At 33.6% G+C, this 27338-nt stretch overlaps 1 protein-coding gene across 1 annotated transcript in view; it reads left to right on the top strand.

Moving 5' to 3' along the window:
• LOC106121547 (uncharacterized) overlaps positions 1-4324 on the top strand; it is a 53057-nt gene extending 48733 nt beyond the window's left edge. The window contains exons 8-12 of the mRNA XM_013317257.1: positions 535-690; positions 944-1178; positions 1257-1469; positions 1551-1803; positions 1889-4324. Of these exons, the coding sequence (XP_013172711.1) occupies positions 535-690; positions 944-1178; positions 1257-1469; positions 1551-1803; positions 1889-3109 (2078 nt within the window). The 3' untranslated portion in view covers positions 3110-4324. The remainder of the gene's footprint in view (positions 1-534; positions 691-943; positions 1179-1256; positions 1470-1550; positions 1804-1888) is intronic.
• The last annotated feature ends 23014 nt before the right edge of the window (positions 4325-27338 follow it).

Below are 27338 nucleotides of genomic sequence, written 5' to 3'. Positions count from 1 at the left end.
TTTGAATTCATTACTACGTTTTATGGTATGTATCTAGAAAGTTTGTTTTTTCTTGCTGTTAAGTATTTTCTTGTTGGTTAGCTTGTTATTTATTTGAGTCGTAAATAACCTTCATCCAATAATAGGCGCTAAGCTTATAGTTGGCAGCGGACTTCATGTCGATATTAAGCTTTTAGTAACTGTCGAAAGTTATTTCTCCCTTTTAACGATAATGGGATAAAATAGAGATTAACTATTAAATCATGAATACGAAATTTGTTATTTTAGCTACAAAGTTACCTCCTATCAATAGAATTAAATCAAGAAGTAGGAAGAACTATAAAAAGTGACGATAAACAATATTGTGTTGATGTTACAGAATTATCTTTGCATCGTATTTTAAATACCTTTCTATTGTCAACCCTTAATTAGTAAATTTTGTTTTAGTATTCTAGTAATAACTACTATTATACTAAAAAAATTACTATCAGGAATTCAACGACAAATTTGGTGTTCGTTGTATGTACATTTTCATAACATTTTTGGTTGTTTTAGGTTCCGAAAATTGTCCTTATGACTATATAAGAATCTATGATGGAAAAGATGAGTCAGCGTCCGTGATTGGTACATTTTGCGGCATGGGAAAGTTTCCGTATTCAATTATTGGCACTTCCCAGGATTTGTTCGTAGAGTTTGTCAGCTCGCCAGCAGGTAATGCAAGAGTTTGCGTTTTTATTTTATATTATATTAGTAAAAATATTTTGCACTATCAAGTATGTTGACTGTTTATCTGTTATCAGTCATCATTATTGTTTTCCCAAACTATCCTCTAAAAGATTTATGCGTCAGCGTGTATTTACGTAACGTGTCTATCGGCGTACGTTTGAAAATCTGCTTCATCTATTTTTAAATTTCTTTCCTCTTACGTTGTAACTTTAAATTAATTCTTTTGTTTATTTCTTAGGTCCTTTACTTAATACTGGGTTTCATTTCAACGTGGGGAACTGGCCGGGTCACGTGGAAGCGCCTGGCTCACGAGTCGGCACATGTGACTGGCTGCTCACTGCTGAATCTTTGAAGAAGTCGGGAGATTCTGAGGGGATATTCTTGTCAGTAGCACACTGGTATCCACCGCACACATCTTGTACATATCTGATGCAAGGATTCCCCGGGCAAGTGGTCAGGTTATACTTTCCAAGGTGAGTTCCAGCGCTAAGGTTTCCGACAATTAATTTGGTACAATACTATTTCATACTGATAAAATAAATGTTTTGCAGCTTCCGTATTAACCGTATAGAGTCACCAATAGTTCCATGGAATGGTGACTGTGGAGAATCTCTCACATTGTACGATGCACCTCGGCCCGATGATGCGCGGATCATCAAAACATTTTGTGACACATTCAGCCGACCAATGGAGAAACACGACTTTGTTTCCACAGGCAATGCAATGTTTGTACGATTTGAGAGCAAAACTGGAAGCTATAGTGGGTACGTCTTTTCAAATACTTGCAAAGAACATCAAAACAGTCACGAAAGATGACATCAATACTAACTATACAACATTTTCAGGTCATCGCTTTACTACTGGGCACATTATGATTTCTTTAACAACACACGTTTCGGTGAGCCCGTACAAGGAACTGCGTGTGACGAAGTTATAGCTTCATGGAAGCAAAGAGCTGGTCGTCTCCGATCACCTCTCAATACTCTGGTGTACAAACAAGCACCGCCTGGAGAAGACGTACACTGTTTATACAGATTCGTTACCGATAAAAGAATATTCGCAAGAGTTATACTAACAATACTCAGTGTTAATTTTAAGGTCTGTTCAAAATTTGTTATAAAAATATGAAAAAAATTGTTAATATTTAAATGTCAATTTTTGTAACTTTGTTTTCATTTCGCAGGAACATCCCTATACTGCTGTCTCCTGTCAAAATTGTTACGAAGATCGAGCTGATAAATTAATAATTTGGGAACCACATCCAGGAGGCAGAGTTGTGAATACGTCAAGCGGTATCAGTACCACGCCTCTACCGCTTCATTTAGCTGTACAGCGATCAATCGGCTCCTGTCTTTGTGCTAAACACGCCAATACTGTGTCCAGAGCCAGACCTTACAGAGTCGTGTCATCTGGAGAGTCTTTAAACTTGCAATTGATTGTCGACAACGCTCACGCAGCGGCTTCTTATTTTAAAAATCCTTCACCGTTATTTGAAGCTCGTTATGAATTCGTTCACGGACCACTCTGCGGACCCGCAGTACTAGCTGCCGCTTTAGATGGGGAAATTGTATACCCACATTTAGAAGCTTTAGGTTATACCGAACCCCCTAAGAGAATTCAATGCATATGGGATTTAGAAATCGAAGAAAAACGTGATATTTGGTTACATTTTGATAGCATCAAATTTGCATCTCGACACTGTGACGATGGTAACATTCAGATCTATCTGCCGGGGAGAATTGAACCGTATCTCTCAATTTGTGGTGAAAACGTATCATTAGCACGAGAGTTACCTATTCTTTCAGCTGGAGAATTAGGATTTGAATCCTTAGACGATCCTCTAGTTATAGAAAAAGAAAAAACTAGATCTATTCGAATCGTATTCATCGGTAGTGCCTCACCCGCAAGGGCTACATTCAAAATTGCATGGACCGGTTTGTACCATTTGCCTAAAAACTCGGATGGCACTTTGATGACGTCACGACTAACAGATGGTGGTAGTAAATCTAATTCAGGTCAAGGTTGTGATTTTATTTGTCCTGGAGACGAGGCATTGTGCATTCCAGCGAGGTTGATCTGTAACGGTGTGGTGAATTGTCCAAACGTCACAACCGCAGAGAGGAAATTCTGGACCGCAGAAGACAAAAGAGCGAGAGAGTCTTACTCTGAAGATAGTTTGCGTAGGCTCGGATATCTTGATGCGATAGGTGGAATACCTTTTGGGCAGTTGCATGATGAGGCTCCTGAGCTTTGCGCAGGTGCAAGAAGTGCTATAGGGGGAGATTGGTTGGCGCCAGCATTGGGCGCAGGTTTGGCGATAGCTTTAGCCATCTGTGCGCTGGGTGCAGCTTGGCGGTTGTGTTGCCGCAAACGATCTCCCGACGAGGAATCCCTGGATTACTGACATGCGGCCCGCGGCGCCCCTCACGCGCCGCCTTCTTTGCGCTCCCGCTCCGCATCTAGAGACTTTGGACTGGATTGGAGTCTCCATTGACCCGTATCAATGAAGACTCCTGTCCAGTCTAAAGGTGTACCTTACTGCGTGCCGCAACCCTCCTACGTTGATTACTAGATTTAAATCTAACATTTTATACAATTGCATTAAATGACAGTATTACCTAGCATGTAAAGTTGTTTTGTACATATTAAATATAATAAAATAACTAAGGTAAGTAAGGAGACGGTAAAATTGATGCTTGATTTGATGTACTTTTCCTGTTAGAAATGCATTTGTTTGAAATAAAAACGATACGTAAAAAATTGTTGTAAAAGTGATTGTTATTCCGTATTGTAAATTATGTAAAGGACAAAATTGTCATTTTATTCAATCATATGTTTTGGAGGGTGTGATAACAATTGGCGTTCAATTAGTTGTTACGTAACAAATGTATATACTGGATATTTGTTCTTTGTCTAATGGAAGCTTGAAAATGAACGATCATAGGATTAGTACAAGGTGATAGTAGCCGTATAATTAACGAAGTAACTAATTAATGTTACTATAGGCTTTAGATTATAAGCACAATTTATAAAACAATTTGACGCAGACTAAGAGATTTTGTTTCGATTTAATGTTATTGAAAGTCTGACATCATCCTCATAATCAGCCTAAATTTATCCACTGCTGGACGTAGGCCTCACCCATCGATTGCCACTATGCCCGGTCCTGTGCCACATTCAGTGCACTCCCGCAACCTTGACCAGGTCATCGGTCCATCGTGCGGGAGGCCTATCTACGCTGCGTCGACCCATCCGCGGCCGCCACAAGTCTGTACATACAAAAATGTAATGTAAACTATTAACAAAGTTAAGCTTTTGAATGAAATCAAAACTGATTTTTCAAATTAAAATTATCATTAATTAACCTTGCAGCTCATGCATTAATGTTGTTCATTTTCATTTTTTAGGTAGTTTGGATCAATAACTTTCATATTAAAACAACAACGAACATTTCCTACCTTAGCGAATTTGTTCAGAAAAAAAATTAAAAATACCTTTTTTAAAACGCATACCTAATGTTTTGAAGATACATGTTGATAAATTGTAAATAGAGTGTCCGATTGTCTGAATATCGAATCAAATTTCATACACATGACGTATTTGCGTTTCTTATAAAAAACTAACATATAAAATCGTTGTTTCTCTGTCTGTTCGAAAGGCTTCTATTTGTTCTGGGTTCTTCCAAACGACTGGGCCGTTAATGACGGGACTTTGACGGGAAGGTAGCTAATGTGTACGAGCATATTATAGACTAATTTTTCAAATGTCATGCTGTAGTTTTTTTAATATGTTTTAGTAGGTTTTTTTCATCAATGAATTTTTGCAATATTAAAAAGCATGTTTACATTAGTTTAATTCTGTAGTATCAATAAATCTTAAGTTTCTTTAATAATTATTAAACAAATGATATCAAATAATAAATAACACTGCCCCTTATATACCACAATTATAATATTAGGCCGTTTTTTTATTAAGGAAAAAGTATGTAACTTATTTAAGATTTTTTCAACCGTATCTATAAAATCTATTCTCATATTATTATTTTCTTAGTAATAATTATTTAATTATAAACTGATATAAAAACGTCTAAAAAACTCACGTATATTCGTCCGGTGGCGGCACCGACTAGTTTCGAGCCTATCCTCAGTGTAAATGGGACTGGTATTGTTCCGCGGACGCGGCCTGTCGCTCACTGCGCGCCTGCACTATTAGGGCGCGTCTTGACGAGGCGGGGGGCCCGGGGTGCGCCGGCGTCATCAAACCTTGTTGATACCAAAGCGTCGATGGTGTTGTTGTTGAAGTTGCCGTTTTTATATCGGTTTATTAGAATTTCTCACGAAAGTTTGAATCATTTAATTATTTTACCTTGATTCAAATTATTTTTGTTTTATGTTAAAGTTGAAATATTTTGTAAGAATTGCAATTGTAAAATAGTTTGTAATTGATGAAAATGTTAAAATAAAAAATATATTTTGTACAATATCGAGTATTATTTCAACACGTTTCATTAAATTCTCATTACATTCAATATTATGCTGTCATTAAATAACGAAAATAAAAAGAAAAACAAATAAATTAATGATTCTAAAATGCATATATGACCAATAATTGAATAAAAAAATGTAATAGCAAAAAACGCCTAACGCAAATGAATAGCAGTTAGTGGGCACTGAAACATGAGTTTTAATTGCTTACATAAAACTGAAAGCTTTTAAAACTACCGCATAATCCTATTTCATATAAACTGGCCGCAGCGGTCGTGTAGTCGACGCAAATTTAAATACATTAATTTACATTTCTACTCAAGTCTACTCATGATATGTATGACAAAGTCTTATTTTTTCTTATTAAGTGGAATTTCCACATAACTTCTCTTCTTTATTTACTACGAAACTTGTTAATAAAAACATGTCATCATTACAATCTTTAAAACTCTTTGAAAAAAGGGTTAAGAAATACGTTCTTAGTCTGGTTTCACATTAAAATTCTTGGTTGATTCAAATTTGTAATTAACAAACAACATAAATGGTGTTTGTTAAAATGTATTTCCAATTTCGTGCGATGTAGCATTTGAAGCGACCTCTTAAATAGACAATAACATACCGTTTCAAACGATTCGATTGCGAATGCTGATACAACACATTAGAGAAAGATTCATACCGTACTATAGCGTCACAAGCTCATCAGTAAATTGAATCAGTGATTTTAACATGTCTCGTAAACCATCTACGAGTCATATGTTTGCTACGAGTTGCTACTAACGAGTTGTAAATATAAACAATATAAAACCCTAAATAATATTTTTTTTTAATTCGTTAAATTACATAAAATATAATATTTATATTAAGAAATGTTATTTATTTAAATACAGCAAAATTACGTAATATCAAGTTACTCTATCAAAGAATATGAAATTAACAAATCACATTCCATTAGGCTCGTAAAGATTTTATTCGAGTAAACATTTCTAAGTAAAATCTTCTAAGAATAAAGTAACAAATAACAGAGGATAAAAGTAATTAATTGGACTCAATAAATCGAATGCCGTCATATACATTCTATTCTATTTACAAAGACAAGGAAAGTCCATTTCGTATTTGGGTCCTTCGCTTTTGTAGAAATGTTGTCAATCTTTAATAAATGATTACAAAATAACTCAGCATTATTTCGCTTAATTATATTAATCTCGTAGTCAAAGATCTCTCTCTTCTTACGAATATATTTCCATTTTGATGTACAATAAAAATATAAAGTGACTTAGTACTAAATACTATGTACCTACACGACTATAAAAGCTGTCGTATTTTTACTTCCAATTTTGAGCAAGGTGATAAAGAGAACGAAAGAGAATTTACTACAACAGTAAAAATAATTTCAGCAATCCAGCAGAGCTGTAATGATTGTTTGGAGCTTGGAGCAACTGACAAGCGCAAGCGATTTACTTTTTATTGTAAAACAACGTCGACAATGAAAATACATAAAAATTGTTAATAAAAGTCTTCAACCTCATCAACATCATATGCTTTTTGTTAAGTAGATTCAATTTTCTACTTTGTATTATACTTTTGTAAGAATCTCCAATCTATATCTTGTAATAAATTTTCTTGGACACCATATATGCAAAAATCCAGTTGTTGTTCATCCGAATCTTAATAATATTTTTTTTTGTTATAGATGTGCGTGTCTTAATATTACATAACGACGAAGACTATGCATAGGAACATATATGTATCTATAAATATATAATATTACTATATATGATATATCACTTATATAAGAAATATTTCGTACCCGCTTAAGTTGATAATTTAAACCACAAATTCGTTGTAATTCCTGCATCTATAAAAACAAGTTAAACTTCCGTATTGGGTCGTAAACGAGCGAATAAACCGGACAAAACCGGTGTATACCGGTGTAAACCGGACCATTCAATGCCATCTAAGCCATACTCAGGTGTTTGTTTTCAACTAAATATTCATGGCATTAAACTATATCCCTTCTTTATCTATTTGGTGTATGTTTTTGAAAATGTCTGTGATAGTATAAATAAACTGAAGAACTTGTGCCGAAGTATGCCATTTTGTTGTAAGCGTGTTCTATTTATTTTGAATTTTGTGGAATTATTACGAGTTTTCTCCAATGGGTTTTTTGCCGTCTAGTTTTATAATTACCTGTATATCTATTTTTTATTTTACCTAATTATTATTTTAGACTTAATAAAATTATTGTAACGTAATGTTTTATTAATAAATGACAGTCATTTATTAATAAAACATTACTATTTAAATCTTATAAGTTAATCATAATATCGAGCAACAATAAAGTTATTTAATAAAGTGACAAAAGTCTAAACTGTGGGTTTCTGAGATTAAAATCCAGCTTTCAAACATATTGTTTATATTTGTAACAGGGATGTCGTTATTATTTATACAAAGATATATTCTCAGAAACCAACGGTAAATTGACTTTATCATTATTTGTTGCAATTTCTTACATGATGCCCCTAACGATAACTTTTTTAGAAAATTCTGAAACAAGCGAACATCGTCCATTTATCGAGAATCGAAGCCATCAACAATATCTCTTATGCCTTCCGATAGAACAAGGTGAGAGTGTAATTTATAACAGCCATAAATAAAGACGGTCCAATATTGCACGGAAAAAGTAGCCGCCTGTATAGAAATTTTCAAGCGGAATAAATTTAACTTTCCAATATTCAGATAACCTTTTGTTATACTTCACAGAATCTTATCAAAAGGTATAAAGTTAAAATTTGAAATATTTTGTATCTTGTATCGTCATTTGTAATTCATTACTTATATTAAGTAATCTTACTAGTATTATAAATGCGAATGTTTGGACGGATGGATGTTTGAAGGTCGCATAAGAACGGCTCAATAGATCTGAGTGCAATTTGGAATTTATGTATAATGGATCATAGTCTGGAAGAACACATAAGTTATTAATATTTTTTTTTAATCCCGCGCAGACGGAGTCGCGATCGACCTCTAGTTTTTATATAATTTATCTTCTCTCTTAATACTTTCTAAAATATGCTGTTTGTAGTAGTAGTAAACATAATTTAGTTTATATTAAAGGTACCAAACAACATTGTACCGGGCAAGTACCAGGTGGTGCATTACGCGAATTGACAATAAAGCTAATGAAGGATCCCTTTTAAAATAACCATTCACGATAACGCTGTGGCGAGCGCAACAGTGGCAATATAAAGTAAAAAAAATAATTTATGGATTGGGGTGTCGGTGGCTCAGGGGTTAAGCACTTGACTTGCAATCTGCAGGTCCTGGGTTCAAATCCCGCTATGTACCAATGTGTTTTTCAATTTCTGATTTCCATAAGTACATTTATCCGACATTCGTATGGTGAAGGAAAACATCATGATGCAACCTGCACATATCTAAGAAGAAATTCAAAGATCAACCAACCCGCACTTGGCTAGCAGAGTAAAGCCTCGTCACCCCTAACTTAGGGTAGGCTCCGAGCTCCTCAATGGGGACGTATAGTGAGCTGATGATGATGGATTAGCATAATATTACTGATGTTAAGTCCCTCATTGTTATGTAATTATTAAGTAAGTAAGAATTATGAACCGAAACAAGAAATAATAATTAATTTAATTAATTTAAATACGGATAACTAAATTACCATTTTTGAACATCCATTGGAAGTATCTTTCCCTTACTTTTTAACTTTTTTTTTTCTTCCACCTTTTTTATTTTTCTTTTTTGTTTTTTTTTTAATTATTACATTACATATTATTATTCTTATTCTCCTCAGCAGTATTGGAAAAATGTACTATGTTAATTGTCGGTTGTTATATCAAATTTACTCTTGAAACATTGGCCCACTTTTCAAACTGAGAATGGAATATTTAGTAGTAGGTAATACTTCATTTATGTTATTAATTGCTGTAACTGGCGTACTGAGGGCGTAAAGGCTTTTGCAGAATATCAGTGTTTTTGCCCCCCCCCCCAGGGGTAATAAACATACAGCTGAGCAAAGGCCCTATCTGTTCTGCATTGCAACGCTTCATTGTAATTTGTTTGATTTTTTCTTTTTTCTCTTTTTGGTTGTGTTATAAGTGTTGTAATGTTTTTGAACGGATTAAATGTCTTATTATTATTATTATTATTAATACAATATTCTAATTATGTTGGAAATAATATGTGCTGTATGTAATATGTAACATACTTCATAATATTATTTTAAAGACAGTAGATAAAAGTGGGTATATAAAAACATATTATATTGCGATTCGACGTTTTATTAATTCATGGGTTCCAATATAAGTTACAAAAAGCTCTTAGACTAATATCAAAATATACTTTCAAAGTTATTTGCCGTATTAAGCATGTCATGAAAAGGGATGAGCCCTTTGAGACATGTTTATATAATAAAAAGTTAGGTAACCGCAAATTTTGCGGTGCGTTAGTATCTCGCAAAACATAAACAAAATTGTTATATTTAAAATAATTTATTATTCATCATCAGCTGCACATTCCCATTGAGGGTCTCGGAGCCTATTTTAAGTTAGGGGTGACTAGGCCATAGTCATCCACGCTGACTCAGCGCGAATTGACTTCACACATCTTTAAATTTCTTCGCTTCGATATGTGCAGGTTGCATCACGATGTTTTCCTTCACCGTAAGAACGTCAGATAAATGTACATATGTAAATCAAAAACTGAAAAATACATTGGTACATAGCGGGATCCGAACCTAGGACTTGCAGATTGCAAGTACTTAAACCCCTGAGCCACCGACGCTCGTAAAAATTCTTCATATTAACTAAATAGTATTAGTTACATAACTTATACTTTTCTCTACAATTTTAATATTAGTGGCGAGTACATATTTATTATGAGTGGCGAGGACTACACGATGTGAACACGTACTTGACAAATTACTCATATTTTTTTAGGTTAGTTAAGCCTTCCATTCACGCATTGAGTGGGGACTTAAAAAATGTTGCTATCATTTTCAGCAAAGCGTGTCTATGCTTTTAACACAATTTAATTTGTATTTGATTTTTTTGTATACGCTCATTTAAATGTACCAAATTAAATTCCAATTTGAAAACTATGAATGAAAATATTTCTTTAACTAATTCCCTAGTAGAGTATTGTAATATTGAACAAAGAGTTATATTAAAATAAAGCCTTATCCTTAAAGTTATAATTATATCATACTAATATTATAAATGCGAATATTTAGATGGATGGATGGATTTTTTTTTATAACAGAAGGGGGCAAACGAGCAGCGGGAACACCGAGGTGTTCAACGACGCCCATGGACATCAGCAATACCAGAGGAACCGCAGATGCGTTGCCGGCCTTTGAGGTGGTGATAAGCTCGCTTCTTGAAGGACCCTAAGTTGTAGCGGTTTGGAAATACCGCCGAGGACAGACCATTCCACACTGATGGATGGATGGATATTTGTTTGAATGATGTTGTGATGAATCTGTGTCCGCATAGTATATATTTTTGTAAAAATTGTATGATTTATTTGAAGTTATTTCTAGAACGTCTGCACAGATCACGATGAAATTTGGTATGCATATAGAATAGTCTGGAATAACACACAGGCTATTAATTATATGTTTTTAATTCTGCACGGACGGAGTTGCGGTTAACAGCTAGTTAGGGATTAAATTAAATTGATTAAATAGTCTTCTAATTTTCAATTTAAAAATAAACATATTTAGAGGTTTTTAAGTAATTTATAGTTATGAGAGCTGATTATTTATAATTAATTTTACTAATAATCTATAAAAGCCTTCAATTATGTTGCGACACGCTTGCTTGTTTACATCATGCTAAGCCTAATTAAGCTCTTAAGCTTTTACAGAGCTTCGGTTATTAAAGCTCTAGTAATTATCAACTTTCATAAATAATCCTATAGCGTTTTGGAATTAAAATAAAAGTTTTATCGTACTTGTAAATTCATTATTACGTTAGTTTTACTGCAGTGAAAACGCACGCTTATCGGAATATGTACTCTTAATATAAAGACAATCACAACAAAATAATCAGCTTACATTTAAAAAAAAATTATATACGTTAAAATATATTCAAAAGACTTGTTAAATAAAGGTTCAATGAAATTAAAATCGAAGTCCCTCCGACCAACTTACATTTGCTAATGAAATCCTTTAAGTGGTAAAAAACTAGAAAGCCTTGCTCACATAGAGCCTCTTAATTAATTAATAGAACCTTAATACCGTGGCGCCATCTGGTGCATTTGTGCTAAGTACTTTACGAAGCCTCTTTTTATACATATCTAATGAACATCCTTTTACATTATAAAATAAGATATAAGTTAAAAGTACAGTATGTTATTTATTTAGTTTAATAAGTTAAAACTAATTATTTTGGGAAATTTATTATTTAAAGTGATTTTACTTAAAAAGTTGCTTTCTTTTTTTTTCAGAATACTTATTTGCTTTTCACATACTGTATTTGTCGTTAAGGATACTAAAAGTAAGTAATTTTTTGTATTAGTTTCACCGGTGAATAATTTGGAAAGGCTCTTCAAACATTTCTGTAGCACCAATGAATCCTTAATATTAGTTCTTATGTTTTTGCTCAGGATATTAAGATTGAAGATAGCGCCATCTTTTAATACTTTAGTAAACTTTTTTGGTATAAGTTTCAATTCGCACGTATATTTTTCGAACACAAGATTAGAAAATTTGATCACTCCTACTATAGTTTTAGCTCTACTCGTACATGGATAGATAGATTGTCGTTAATTCGAAGGATCTAACGTCCGAAGTTGGACTGTGAGTGATCCGCAATCATTAGCCGGAAGCGAGCGTTAGAGATAAACACCGCAATAGATATGAGGATAAACATTTTACCCAGATTAACGGAAATGGTTCATTTGTATCAAAGACTAGCCGTCGCTCGGGACTCCGTCCACGCGGAATTAAAAAAATCATTAGTAGTCAATGCGTTCTCCCAGACTGTGTTCTACATCTATGCCAAGCTTTGACGGGATCCGTTCAGCCGTTCTGGAGATCCAAACGTCCATCCATCCATCCATCTAAATAACAGATTAATAATTGCACTTTGTTCTACAAGGAATTGTAAGTTACGTTTAATAACAACCAACTGAATAACAGCAACTAAAAAGGGAGAAGTAAAAGACCTTTAAATTATTATTTTTTAGTGTCTGGCTAGATGTTAGGAAGACCAGGAAGACGGCATTGCGTGGTCCAAATATTGCCGCTCCTCGCGAAGGCTGGACGAAGTATTTTCCTGGGGTCGTGCAGAAGTTTAGTGCAGAGGATTCTGGCGGGTTGGAGACCCTCACAGTCGCAAATGAGGTTGGCCACCGAAGGGGTTTAATTGAGTAAAAATCTCACATAATCCGGTCTTTCCCCCCAAAAGTTAAACAAAGGGAGATAAAGATGGGGGGGAACCCATACCAAAAAAAATACACGGCAGGGAGAAATCAGCGTTTTAAGACATTGTTATGTGATTCCGAATGTGAGTGTGATTATAAATTCATTGGAAATTGTTTTATACTTATATGTTATTTATATGAGAAAATAATTAACGTATTTTGTATTTTAGACTTTAATTAATGAATTATGAGGGGCCTTCATTAATTAACCCTGTATCTAATTAAGAAGAGGGATAAATGTATTTCGTGCGTGATTGTCCGTTGAGCGGGAACTCCGTAATTTGGACGCGGTCAAATAAAACAATTCGTGAGTCTTTTGCGGACGTTTGAAGTAAATTACGACTCACTGTGGAAGCCGAGCTTAAATTTAAACTTCTAGTTGTTGTTTATTATTTTATTTTGTTATACTGCGAGTTTACTATTAGAATACTTAGTACTTAAGCTTTTTTAGCGACTATAAATTCCTTTTTTCAATAACTATGGACGTTTTTTTAACTCGATCAAAATACAATTTTTGCACATAAAATCTTTCACGGAGCCAGACAGACAGACAAAAATATTTGACCGTCTAAATATACGGCGTTAAAGATTGATGTTGAAAAAGTAGAGAAAGGAGAAAGTAGAGTACTATTTACTAGATAGGATGAAATTAAAAAATTAAAACATTTTAATGTTCAAATTTAATTTAATAAGATAATGAATTTCTAAATTCATTAGAAAAGGTTAAATACTTATGCCTCAATTGTTTTATTCCCTACAACGTTTTTAATTAAAATTTACTGCTTCTAACGAGCCTTTCCGTTTTAACATGTTTAAGTAACTAGCGTTGCTTTTATTTCACATCCGGTGCGGAAGTATAAATGGAATATACAAATATAGCGGACCCGATAGACGTTGTCCTGTCTACACGTCTTTAATTTGAAAATTATTTAAAATTTGACACTGCGACGGTAGCGCCGTCTGTCGGATCCAATGTAAAACATTCCAAAATCAACAACTACTAATAAACTTAAAATTAATTTTAAAAAACATTGTCCAGCAGACAAAATTATGAATCTAAACCATTCCCAGATCCCCTTGAACACACACAAAAAATTTCATCAAAATTGGTCCAGTCGTTTGAGAGAAGTTCAGTGACATACACACTCACAGAAGAATTATATATATATATATATGAAGGGGAAGGTAACGAGGTGTCACCTTCGGTGTGGGAAGGTGTGAGTGATGATGATGTGAAGGGTGAGTGCGGCGACAGGTGAAATGAGGCACAGTTATATTCACAACACAGTTTATTATCACTCACAGTCCACAACAAATAGTAAGAAGGAGAGTACAACACTAAGAAGAAGAATACAAGTAGGAGAAAGAGAAATGCACAAATTCGGATAACAAAGTAACAAGTTGCGTAATCGAAAGCGTGGTATGTCGCGGGCGCTGCAGAACTCCACTGTCGTTTCGCGCGTATGCAAAACCGGTCAGTGACCCCCGCTCAGCTGTGCGTTGCAATTCGAATTTGCCAATCAGAGGTCAACAAATCGACGTGACGTCGTCCACTCGTCATGCACCCGTGTTTATGTGTGAGTGTTGTAGTATGCGTGTGATGAATGTGTGTGTGTAGTGTTCTAGGGAATATGTAGGTCACCTACATCACCCCCCTCCAGAGACCTGGTTAAGGGCGATAAAAATCGGTGAACTTCACCTTACGTCCCGAACGAGTCGTATACTCCTTAGCCACAGGTTCGTCATTAGTTGCGAGACTGTTGTTATTGTCGCATAAAATGTACGCTGGCTTGAGACGATCAATCGAGACTGTAACTTCCTTCCCTTTAATCAGTAAAGTAAAAGATTTGTCATTTCTAGAAACGACCTTATGAGGACCGGTATACGCAGGTTGCAATGATGCCCGCACCGCGTCTTCACGCAGGAAGACGTGATCGGTATTGGCGAGGTCCTTATAAACGAAAATGTTTTTGTTACCATGTCGCGAGGCTGGTGTCGGGTGTAACTTTTGCGCAAAAGCTCGCAATCGAGCGATGAAGTCACTGACATCAGTTGTACCGCTACGCTATATATATATATATATATAAAGATGTATATAATATAATATATTAGATTATCATGACATTAATAAATAAGGCGAAAACTTTGTACCCCTTTTATAAGAGTTAAAGAATTAAAAAAAAAACTAAGTATAATATACTCTTTGTTACCCAAGCATAGTGTAGTTTTCCAACAGTAAAAGAATTTTTCAAATCAGTTTAGTAGTTTCGGAGCATATTCAATACAACCAATGAAATCTTTCCTCTTATAAATTATGGTTGAATTTCGAACAATAGGAACATTTGTAGCTTAACGGTTGAAGGATCAAGAATGGTAAGGCGGGTTACAAATTGTTTAACAATTAAAAAAAATCTTAATATTTTTTTTAATTATTAAGCTTTAATTTTGCATGAAAGTTACGTTGTTCGATACAAAACATTGCGGTTAATCAGTTTATCGTTTGCACTAAACTACGCTCGTAATTCCGGCAGCTCGTAAAACTCGCAAAACATCCGGCAGTGCTCGTTAACGGTGTCCTAAATACGTCCTGAATACGTCCCTGTGCAAATGCGACCGTTCAATATTAACGATTTAAGGCTTTGTTTTCTTTACGTGTACAGTTTAACACTGTTTTTTCATGTACATAAATTAGGGTTATGAGAACTCTTTCACTGTTTTTTCTTTAAGTTTAATTATGATGGCAAGAAAGAAAAAAAATAAAAGCAAAGGAACAAGATAACTACATATTTCAAAGATTAGTCATCTTGCTACTACCAAACTATTTCAAAGGCATGAATTGTTATAGAAAAATCTTCTATTTTTCTTTTTTATTATAAACCTACCAGTAAAATTTAAAGTAAGGTTTTAAGACTATGAATATAAAGGCAGCCGTATGGAAGCTTAACTGGTATAGGATATTTCGTACACAGAGTACTTCAGCCGTTTACGAGACACGTTTGTTAAGCGAGGCTTACTGCCAACCTGAGCGGTAAATGTGCTTCCGGTGAAGCATCACAAAACATATTGCCAGAACTACCAACCTTAGAAATAAATGTAATATATTAAATAATCTATAGAGCCAGCTTTTGTGGACTGCATATGGATTATATTATTCGATTCCACGGAGTGCCAGCTAATAGTCAAACACAAATCTTCTACTACATTCATCCGACGTTCTTACGGTGAAGGAAAACATCGTGATGCAACCTGCACATATCTGAGGAGAAATTCAAAGATATGTGTGAAGTCAACCAACCCGCACTTGGCCAGCGTGGTTGACTATGGCCTAGTCACTTAACTTAGTGTAGGCTCCGAGCCCCTCAGTGGGGATATATAGTGAGCTGATGATTATATCATCATATGATAAATAAGTATAATACAAAGTAAATTTTCAGTAATTATTAGTTTGATATTATTTTTAGCATCTTAACTTAAACTCAAACATATTGCATTAGTATCAAAATGATTAAATAGAATATAAAAAGCAAATGTTTTGTTTTTATGTCATTTGGAAATGCAAACGCAAGCTCAAGCTTTTACGAGCTGCTCAAATTGCGCACTTAGTTTAGTGTAAGCTATAAAACGGTTGTACTAATGCAGATAATAAAAGCACATTTGAACTAATATAGTAAGAAACACAATATTAAAGTGCATACAATTAGTAACAACTTTCAAGTATACAGACAATATGACTTTTGGTACTTTGGTAGACTGTTCCAAATAAGTTGTCAAAGGTATAAAAGACTGGCAACGCATCTGCGGTTCCTTTGGTATTGCTGAAGTCCATGGGCGTCGTTGAACATCTTGGTGTTCCCGCTGCTCGTTTGCCACCTTCTGTTATAAAGAAAAATACTCAAAACCTTAACATCTATTTCTCTTGTAAAAAAAATAACTTTAAAGTGCCGATTCAACAAAAAATCTTATCAGCACTCAAATATCTTATCTACAAAACCATAAAAAGGAAAGAGAAATATAAAAGTATTATAGAGTAATGTAGAATAGCAAATAGCAGTATAATAAACAAGCCCACATTTGCCTCATGATTGCAGGCAATAAAATAAAAGACGTACGAACACGACAATCCTTTTACCGAGTTAGAAACATAACCGTTTCGCTTGATTGGATCGATCAACATTATGTCGACGTTTGCTCTACTGGTGTACTTAAAGATTTGGATCAAACATTTATATATTTCTATACTGTAATTTAACAGACTTATAGTTGGTTTCCGAGACCAAAATCCTGGATATAAAACATACCGTCAACGGGGGTTTCGGTCTCAGAAACCTACAGTTACAAAACACACACTAACACTTCATACTTCTAATAGGTTGGCATATTTAGGATACGACCGGTTACAATGTAATGGATTTTACATGTTGTAAAATAGAATTAGTAGTTATAAACATATCAAAGAAAAACATACCCTTCCCTGTAAGTCAAGCAAAAATGAACCTTTTCTCGAAGCTTCTATTATTTTCAACGATTTCATTTGCCCTGTTCCGTGTGTTTTAGTTCTGAGTAATGTTTTGGTTAAGTTTAATGTTCCCAAATCGATTTGTGTGTTCGCCTTTTATACAGCCTAGACCGCCTTTTAATATGAATATACAACAACACAAGCAAGGCTATCTGTTTTCAATCCAAACATCAAAATGTCCCTCTCAGTTTACACGTACTTGTGACACATTTGCATAATTTTGTTCAAGGGTATACAACTTGACCGTTCTTATTCTAGATTTAATTATAAACTTAATATAAATACGAATGTTTGGATAAATGGATAGAGGTTTGTTTGTTTTTCTCTGGAACGGCTGAATGGATTTTCTGTTGTGTTCTTCCAGATTATGGTCTACGTATCGGAAGAACACATAGGCTACTCATTATGTTTTATAAATTCCGCGCGAGCAGTACCGCGGGCTACAGCTAGTAACATAAAAATGACAAAGTATAAACTAGTGTTAATCCATTGTTTTAAAACAAAGATAATAAGCGCCAATAGCCTAATGGTTAAGGGTGCAAATTCCCGATCACGAGATCGGAGGTTCGAATCCCGCCATTCGATTATTGTCGAAAACCATATCCTAGCACAAGCCTAGAGCTTAGTTGGAAAGGTACAAGAAAGATTAGTAAATTTACAAAAATCTACTAATATTTTTAAGCAAAAAAAAATGATTTTATTGATAACAAATAGATTTATGTATAATACTTCTCCTCATTAACTCCATCTGTGTCAAACTCGTTCAGCCATTGCAATTTCCTTGAGACGGCATACAGTTTTTACATAACAATGTCACATACCCACTTTCAGCTTCAAAAAAGCTACATGTTTAATATTCAAGCAGCATGTTCTATGTTGAAGTAAGCGTGTAATACCGGCAGCTCGTAAAAACCCGTTCAACTTACGCTTTAGCTCATAAACAGCTAAATATACGACCGCGTGTAAAGCAGAGCGCTCAACGTTACTTGAAAACATTTGTTTTCTCTATAACGTGGGTTCCCACTGCTATTACAATTGTACAAACATAAAGACAGTTTGAGACATACTATATGTTTTTGTTTTCTTTTTTCGACAAACATGTATATTTAACAAGACTGACTATTGCCTAAAGTATTGTGATTGCTTGATTGCATGAAGAATGCAACTCAAATGACTTTATAACCTTACTTAGGCATTTTTACCAGACGTACTTCAAACGTGATATTTTATCGTACATACATTATTTTATCACCTCGATATATCGTTGCACTGTTTTATCTATGTAATTTTAATATTAGTCATTGTGTGTTATTTACTTTAATTTTATAATAAAATATAATATATTATTATGTAAACTATTATGTAAAGTGCGTTTAGTATCAAAGATGCTATGGAGTTGTTATAAATAAAAAAAAATAAGTTACGTTAGTTGTCGATTTAATTTTACATATTATTAAAATGTAAGTCAAAATCACAGTATTATATTTACATAGTCTCTTGTTACATTGGAATGTATGTCAAAACAAAGATCCTACAAGTGCTTTGAATAAAGTAACAAAGAGGAACGCTTTGATATAAAAGTGCTTTCTATCGCAGCAGAGTGTCAATTGAATGCACATAACATAGATAGACGACCCGGGAATTAAAATATTATATATATAAATGAATTTACATAATAATTAATCCTTACACATATTTGCGTGTTTAGAATTTCTATTTACATCGATTTGTATGGTATATATTAATTTTAAGCCTCCTAATTGGAGCATCAGGAATTAAATTGTCGCTTTTCAAATTGTTGTTCCATTGATGTTTTTAACAGGTACAAAATAACATTATTATTTAATTATATAGGGTGTCCCAAAAGGTTACGTACATAGGAAGGGGGATGATAGGGGTAGTCACAAGGGTCACCATAAAAATAAAATAAAAATTCCCCTCTGGGTATTAAAAAAAATGGCATTTTTTAAAAACTTAAAAATTTTACACCTTCTGGGGCAATTTTAATTTTCTTTAAAATCTTTATAAGTTGTATTGTTTTTTTTATTTCATATTGATAAAGGGTTATAGACGATAACATAGTAGGTTTTTTTTTAAAATATAGCGATATTTGTAGGTCATCGTTTACAAAATTGCCGAATAATATGTAACATTTTTAAGTTTTTAAAAAATGCCATTTATTTTATTTTAATACCCAGAGGGGAATTTAATTTTTCTGGTGACCCTTGTGACCAGCCCTATCATCCCCCTTCCTATGTACGTTACCTTTTGGGACAACCTGTATAATACGTAAATTCCAAATTTAAATTTTATTATTTTTAATTAAAATATTTAGTGTGGTAACGGTATATTAAGAATTCCAAACTTCTCTATAATCTACTTTGTGGTAAAGTTCTAAAGAGCTTTCATCTTTTTAAGATCAAATAAGTTACTTTATAGTAGGCAACTTTAAATTTTCAGTAGTATTAAATAAATTTTAATAATTTTATGCGAATATTAAAATTAAATATTTAAAGAGATGAAAAGGGAAAAACTTTCTTTTGAATTATTTTTTATTATCAACAAGTAAAATTAAATATAATTTTAAGCCAATTTCTACTTTTATTAATTCATTTTAAAGTTTATAGTTAATGTTTTGAATTGGATTTTACCACGTTGTATTAGTCAAAACTTTTCATATGATACTCATATTGGGATGGTAGTACAAGAATATATCATCTGCCATTTTGTGACGGCGGCCATTTTGGATTTTTCATACAATACTCAGGTCGTCAAGCCCTTTGATTTGATGCCCATGTTGGGGGTTCGTGCAAAAATGTGAAAATGTGAAAGTGTACCAATTATGGTAGATACAGCTTGACAAGTCCCTTAAATCGTTTGTAAAAACAAATGTATACATCTCTCATGTTCATTAAAAAACCCATGTTCGTTTACTAGCACATTACGTTGTGGTATATTCATCTCTTATCTCTAACAAGGTTTCGATTAATCATCCAGAACTGTTAAATAAAGGGTTGAATTCACTAGACGTACCATTAAATTTAATGAGGCAAGGGTTCACAATATTGAAATCCGATTATCAGCTTACTAAGATATCGTCATCCGTAACACACCGGGATTAATGAATGTCCTAAGTGATATCAAATCAAAGTAAAATAGTATTTTGAATCATATGGCTAACATGATAAAGAATAAAATGACATAACTGAAGAACGCATACGGTTCCCATACCCTAAAACAATGCGTGTGCAAAAACATAGTTCAATAAGTATCAATTGTTTCACACTAGGCTTATCGTCATAAATATGCATCGAAGATTTCCATTTACAGTCGAGGACGTAAATTTCCTACCCTTTTAGTAAAATATTTGGCACTCAACTATGCATTAGGTTGAAAACGTGTCATAGTAACATGTTAAATTATAGCTCTTATGATGAGATAAGTGATCTGTGTATTATCTAATGTGGGTTACGAATTTAATTCTTCGACTGTAAATAAATTTATTTGACTGGCATTGTTAAGTATAAAATACGTATACACAATACGTTTTCTAAATCCCCTTCCTGTATGTTTGTGTTCACATGACGCTAATTACACTCAACTTGTATCAGGCAGATTACGCTAAGCTGCGCTAATTGGGTCGCCAGAGTTCCCTACCTAAAGGACAAGTCGCGTCTGTTTAATTAAAAATGCTACTAATAATGAAATCACAATAAAATAATCAATGGATATCCAAGAGTCCAAGAGACTGCAATATTTTTCTTGCTTATTGAGGTCGTCATTGTCCGGTTCCGAAGGACCGTCAGATTACAAACTGACAAAAGTGGTAAAACTTTGGTTACTTGCACTTGATGATAGCGCTAGTAACAACTAAATTTTAAATCAAAAGTTTTATTTAATTAATTTAATTTTACATCTGGTTTTATTTCATTTTAAACTATTTAATAAAACAACGCTAACGAATAAACAAGAACTAGAAGTTCCACTCGGCTTCCACAACCAGTCGTAATTTACTTCAAACGTCCACAAAAGACTCACGAATTGCTTTATTTGACCGCGCTTAAATTACGTCCCACATTCAAGGGACAATCACGTACAAAATTTATTTAACCTAAGTTTTATAGTGAAATCAATAAATTATACAATAATGAAATCTCGCGACTAATCAAAGTAAAGCTAAATTATACTGTTAGTTATTATTTAAGTCAAAGTTATCAGTTTTGTGAGATTTTCCAATAAAAAGATTAAATTTAGAGCGTCGCCTGTAGCGCAGTTGTTAAGCGCTGGACCGGACAGAAATCAACACGTCCGAGTTCAATCCTCTAGGGATGAAAAACATCCTGTTGTATTCTGTACATATCTGCGAAGAAATTCAAAGATATATGTGAAGTCAACCTGCACTGTGCCAGCCGTTTGGCCTAGTAATCCCTGCCTATACCCTAAGACAGGGATGACTAGGCCAGTCTTCGAATCCTTCGGTGGGGAATAGCTTAATTACCTTTAAACTTCTAGGAAATTCAGTGAGATGTGAACTTTAACATATATGTCATAATAACCTACGATTACCACTACCGCATGACATGTACAAAAATATTATTTTCGTAGGTTCCTACTCATTGATTGATTGGTTATTGCTATACTAAAAAGTGCTTTAACTACAGCTTTTAATTAAAATGTTGTTTTATGTTTTGAATACTGGCAATATATTCGTCCAATATTGACAGTATCAGTAACTTTAATGTATAATATCGTAATCCACATGTGCTTGCTTCGTTAATGGCTAAAATGTTTATCCTCGTATTTATTGCGGTGTTTATCTCTAACGCTCGCTTCCGGCTAATGATTGCGAATCACTCACAGTCCAACTTCGGACGTTAGATCCTACGAATTAACGATACTATATTTATCACGTAATATTTAAGTCCCGATATCATTCATGGTAACGACTACTTCGGTCTAGTTCAGATATATTATTCTTGCAATCTGTTAACAGTGATAAAAGATTCGAATTATTCAATAATCATAACGAAACAAATAAAAAAGTATATTTGAAAATTTATTTCACCATTTGAACACTACGTTATTTCTAATCATAGGTTTCTAAGACCTAAATCCCCGTTCAAAATGTAAAATACATTTTGAACGGGGATTTAGGTCTCTGCTTTGTCAAAGACAGGGATGTCGGTATATTTTATACAGAGATTTTTGTCTCAGAAACCAACGGTGAGCCACAAACATGACAGTTATGTGTAATGTTTTATAAATTTTTTACAAAATAAATGTTCATTTGTGCAAATGCACTTTGTCTAACCCCACATTTCCATACAGTTTTGAAGTTCGCTATGGAATCGCTTCGAAGCGAATGCATTTAACCCCGCAGGGTCGTCTAACGATACTTTAATTAGACATATAACAATGTTAACAACAAGCAAGCGTGTCATAATGAAAGTCTTTCGCACTTAATTGTAACAATTACAGGCATGCTATCTGTCCATTAAAAATAAATCAAGGAAGGATTATGTCTTTATAATGATACAGATAATGTTACGTTTTAGGAAAACTGAGAATCTATACAGTTAATGAAATTGGAATGTCTGTATGTATTAATTAAAAAAACTTCGCGTAAATGTACTTGCTTTAAGTCTAACGAACAACCAATTTCTAAAATGTTTGTCTGTCCGTCTTTGTTAGGGGAACCTCTAAAACAGCAGGGCCGATTTTGATGCGACTTCCACTGGAAGACAGTAGTAATATTGTAGGTCACTTTCAGAGGGATCCCGGGCAATCTCTAGTAAATAGACAATATGAAACAAATAAACAATAAAAAATATCATGTAAAATAACTATAGACAAGATTTATCATGTTTAAAATTTCTCTATATCTAGATTTATTTTGCTAAAGTTACTATCAACTTACTACACTTACATGTTATAACAATCTTTTCAATATTACCTTTATATCAAACTCGTCGCTCGTGACCGCGCGCCGTTTAAAAACCTCATTAGTAGCCTATGTGTTCTTCCAGACTATGTTCTACATATATGCCAAATTTCAGCGATATCCAGGCAGCCATTCTGGAGATACCTTCAAATATCCATCCATCTATTCATCAAATTTTTCGCATTTATAATATTAGTAAGACAACTTTTCAATTAAATAGGTATATCCATCAATTACTTTCGTCATATTAGTGTTTTGTTACGATAACAATAAATCAGTTTTTGTAGGAAATAATGTTGAAAAAGTTATTGATGGGCACATATACCGGTCAGCGTGTAATCTGTTACCTTAATAAATGTTGATATATTTCATTGTATGCTCCGGTTTGTTATTACAATTATTAAATCAAAAGATAAAAAAAGATGATATGGGCTTAATGTGTTTTATAAGCACCGGTACACTGTTTATCGATATTCGAATGTTTGGGTTAGTTTCAAATTTGGAATACCAGTTCAAATCCCAACTGTTACCAAGCAATACAGAACCGCGTTGGGATGTGCAAAAAAACTTCAGAAAACGCATCTGCGGTTCCCCTGGTATTGCTGATGTCCATGAGCGTCGTTGAACACCTCGGTGTTCCCGTTGCTCGTTTGCACCCATCTGTTTTAAAAAAAAAACTTACCGTAAGATAAACCATAATTAAAGTGATAAAAATGTTATATAAACATTATATTCTACTTTAAAATTAAATTTGTTAAAATACTATTAAAAAGTAGAGACATAAAAATATGACGATCACGAATCCAACAAACCTTGGTATAAAAAATAAAAGCGTATTTTCAAAACGAAATTCAGTTAAAAATACTCTCATCTTTGTTACACTTGATATAAAAAGAATGAATGGACTTTAATTTAATATCGCTTTGAAGTTTCCAAAAGCGGTGCAGATTTTAAATCTATTATACGGTCTCCGTTACTTACGAGCGCGATAAATCACTCGTTCACCTTGTTCTAAAGAATTGCGATGGAGATTATTGATGGCGCATACCGTCCACAGAGAAATGGTAAATTACCAACTATCAATACCAAAAAGACTTTACCTCCCTTTAATACCCACTCTATCTTTACTTTTCAATTCAAATCTACACTTTGTTCTTCAAAAAAAAAAACATTTACTGTAGTTTAAACTGATATAAAAACGGTTAAGAACTCACGTATATTCGTCCGGTGGAGGCACCGACTAGTTTCGAGCCCATCGGGGGCCCTTCACAAGGATGAGTGGTACTGGTATTATTTCGCGAAACTAGTCGGGGCCGCCACTGGACGAGTATACGTGAGTGTTTAGCCGTTTTTATATCAGTTTAGTATAATGTCTCACGAAAGTTTGAATAATTTAATAACTGTAGTTTAGTTATAAAACATGAAGGGGTAATTAGGTCTTGTAAATATAAGGTAAGTTACCATCTAAATATAACAGCGTAGGAATGAAAAATCGTTGGTTTCTGAGACCAAAACCTTTGTATAAAACATATCACCATCCCTGTCATTATCTTTGACCAGAGATAAAAATATGTTTTAAACAAGAATGGTAGACTCGGAAACCCATTGTTAATCCATCCCTGTTTTACTGAGCTGGATATCTGTACCTATAACGCTATTTATCTTAAAAAAATGCATTTTGTTCTTTTTTAAAATGTGACCGTAGTCGATGCCACCATTATGTAGCTTACAATATGTTGTTATATATCAAAGTTAACATTCAATATACAAGCTGTATATAACAGTTATGTAACGACCAATAACCGTAAACGAAGCGATGAAATCGTTGACACGACGTAAAACCGTTACCGATTAAACCGATACATAATCCTTGACATGAGCATGTGTTAACTATAACAACATATATATACATATACAAGTTTAAAGGAAAATCTTTTTAGAAAATACCACTAAATTTAACAAGAACATTCTATAATAAAGAAGAGATACGAAGAAAAGAGGTACAGCTTTATGACTTGCTACCTACCATCCATTAGAAATTGAAGTTCATTTAATCGCTTTAAAACAATGCTAGCCAAATACATTTTAAATTATTATTAAAAAATGAATTAATAACAAAAACAGCGACAATATTATGTATATTGCGTGATATTGTTCTCATTCTATGTATTTTTGAGAATAAATTATTTACACCTTTTAATAAACTTTGAGTGTAAAAATCTGTGATTAGTCCATATGACTTTGGTGGATGCGGTAGATTTGACAGTGATTTGCAATAGCGCAAAATAAAGTTGAGGATTCACAATTTTATGAAAAAAAAATTCAAACCAGCAATATTTTGAAAGGAGTCTAATGACTAAAAAGTTTAATAATCTATGTTTGAAATTATCACCACGAAGCAAAATTTTAATAAGTAATATACTACCAATCTCTACGTCTTACTAATATTATAAATGCGAATGTTTGGATGGATGGATGGATGTATGTTTGATGGTTCTAACGGCTGAACGGATTTCGACGAAATTTGGCATACATATAGAGCTTTATGTTTTTTTTTAATTCCGCGAAGACGGAGTCCCGGGCGAAGGCTGGTTTAGAATATCTACGAATGCTGTAAATTTTTTTGGTTATATAAATTTTATGTCACACGCATAAGACTATAAAATAGAGTATCCATTTTTGCTGCAAATATCAAGGTAGAATATATCCGGACGAAGCATAGGATTGGATATTCAGTTTTACATCCAGCCGTTTATTTGCACGTTTACGATCCAATAGGAAAATTAAACTCGTTTTTACGAGATTCAGGTATTACAAAGATCGACGGTACAAGGGAACACGGCTTCATGGAAGTCTATTTTTTCTTTTAATATCTACTAGCTGTTGCCCGCGCCAAATTAAAAAAATAGTACCCTATGTATTATTTCTGACAGTTACTAACTTTGAGCTTTTCATCTCGGTCTTATAAAACATCCATCCATCTAAACTTTCGCTTTTTAATATTAGTAAAAAAATAAAACGCCATAGACAAAAACACTATCGCATAAAATCTATTACTACTTAGTAATCAATTCTTTTTATTTAAGAGTTTAAAATCATAGCTACGTTAAGACATAAGGATGTTCCTTTGACTATTCATAAATTCCTCGCTCATGCTTTTAGTGATATTAATGTTTAACCAAGGAAAACTCCGGTCTTAAGTGTTCAATAAAGTTCACTACTTATTCAATAAAGTGGAAAAGTAGAAAACATATGTAATTTGAATTATATACCTGTAGCATTCGTTGTGCTATATTTGGCTCGTTCACGTACCGACACGTGTTGCCGGCTCAAAGGTCTGACATCGACTGACGTCCCCTCTCTCCGGCATGTACTTATGGCGTGTACGCTCGAGACAAACAACACTACGTTTATGCATACACTACATCCCTTCCTTTTTTTAATATATTTAATCTTGCTAAGTATAGGTACTTGTATTCTAAAACGATCAATTAATAGAATACAAGTATACATAAAATTCGATTTTCTAAGTTTCTCTACACTTCTACATGTATATCCATTTTGTAAGTTTAATAAACTTAGATTCAATAACATTTTTCTATAAATTCACTTAATAATTATTTTCACAACAACTGCATAGATATTTGTTACCATACTATACTTATCTTCCAAGTTTCCATTATTTCTTCCTTCTATATGCTCTACTTCCTTCCATTTGTTATTTAGAACGCGCCAGTGTCCCTCAATTCATTTTAAATAAACTTATTTTCGTCTTGGCATTTGTCACGTTAAAATATTCCGAACTTCAATATCGCCATCAATACCTGTCTCTACGGTATGGGAAGCAGGATTTTAATTGACGCTTACTTTGTTATCTTTGTGTAAATTATTAATGTCGAAGCCAAATATTTTGCTAAAAAGATATGTTTAATAATTAACAGTACTTAAAAGTACTTAACAGTTTGAAAGTATCCTAGACGTGATAATTTACGCTAGTAGTAATAATAAAATTTTACTCTGTACTATGAATGCTATGCACTGTAGACACAGTACTAGTTGGTTGGAACACCAAAAGCTGTAACTGATGTAACTGTGCCCGCGACTTCGCTCGCACGAATTACTGACTTGGATAGCATTTCAATCACTTAGGCTAATCACTTAATATTACTAAGTTTTATACTGAAACATATTAAACCCACTAAATACTCGCACAAAATTCACATATTCCAATACATCAAAATCAGTC

Source organism: Papilio xuthus, unplaced genomic scaffold (assembly GCF_000836235.2).
Source record: "Papilio xuthus unplaced genomic scaffold, Pxut_1.1 DF826945.1, whole genome shotgun sequence".
In the NCBI taxonomy this organism is placed as follows: Eukaryota; Metazoa; Arthropoda; class Insecta; order Lepidoptera; family Papilionidae; genus Papilio; species Papilio xuthus.
This window is presented reverse-complemented; position numbering and strand designations above follow the sequence as displayed.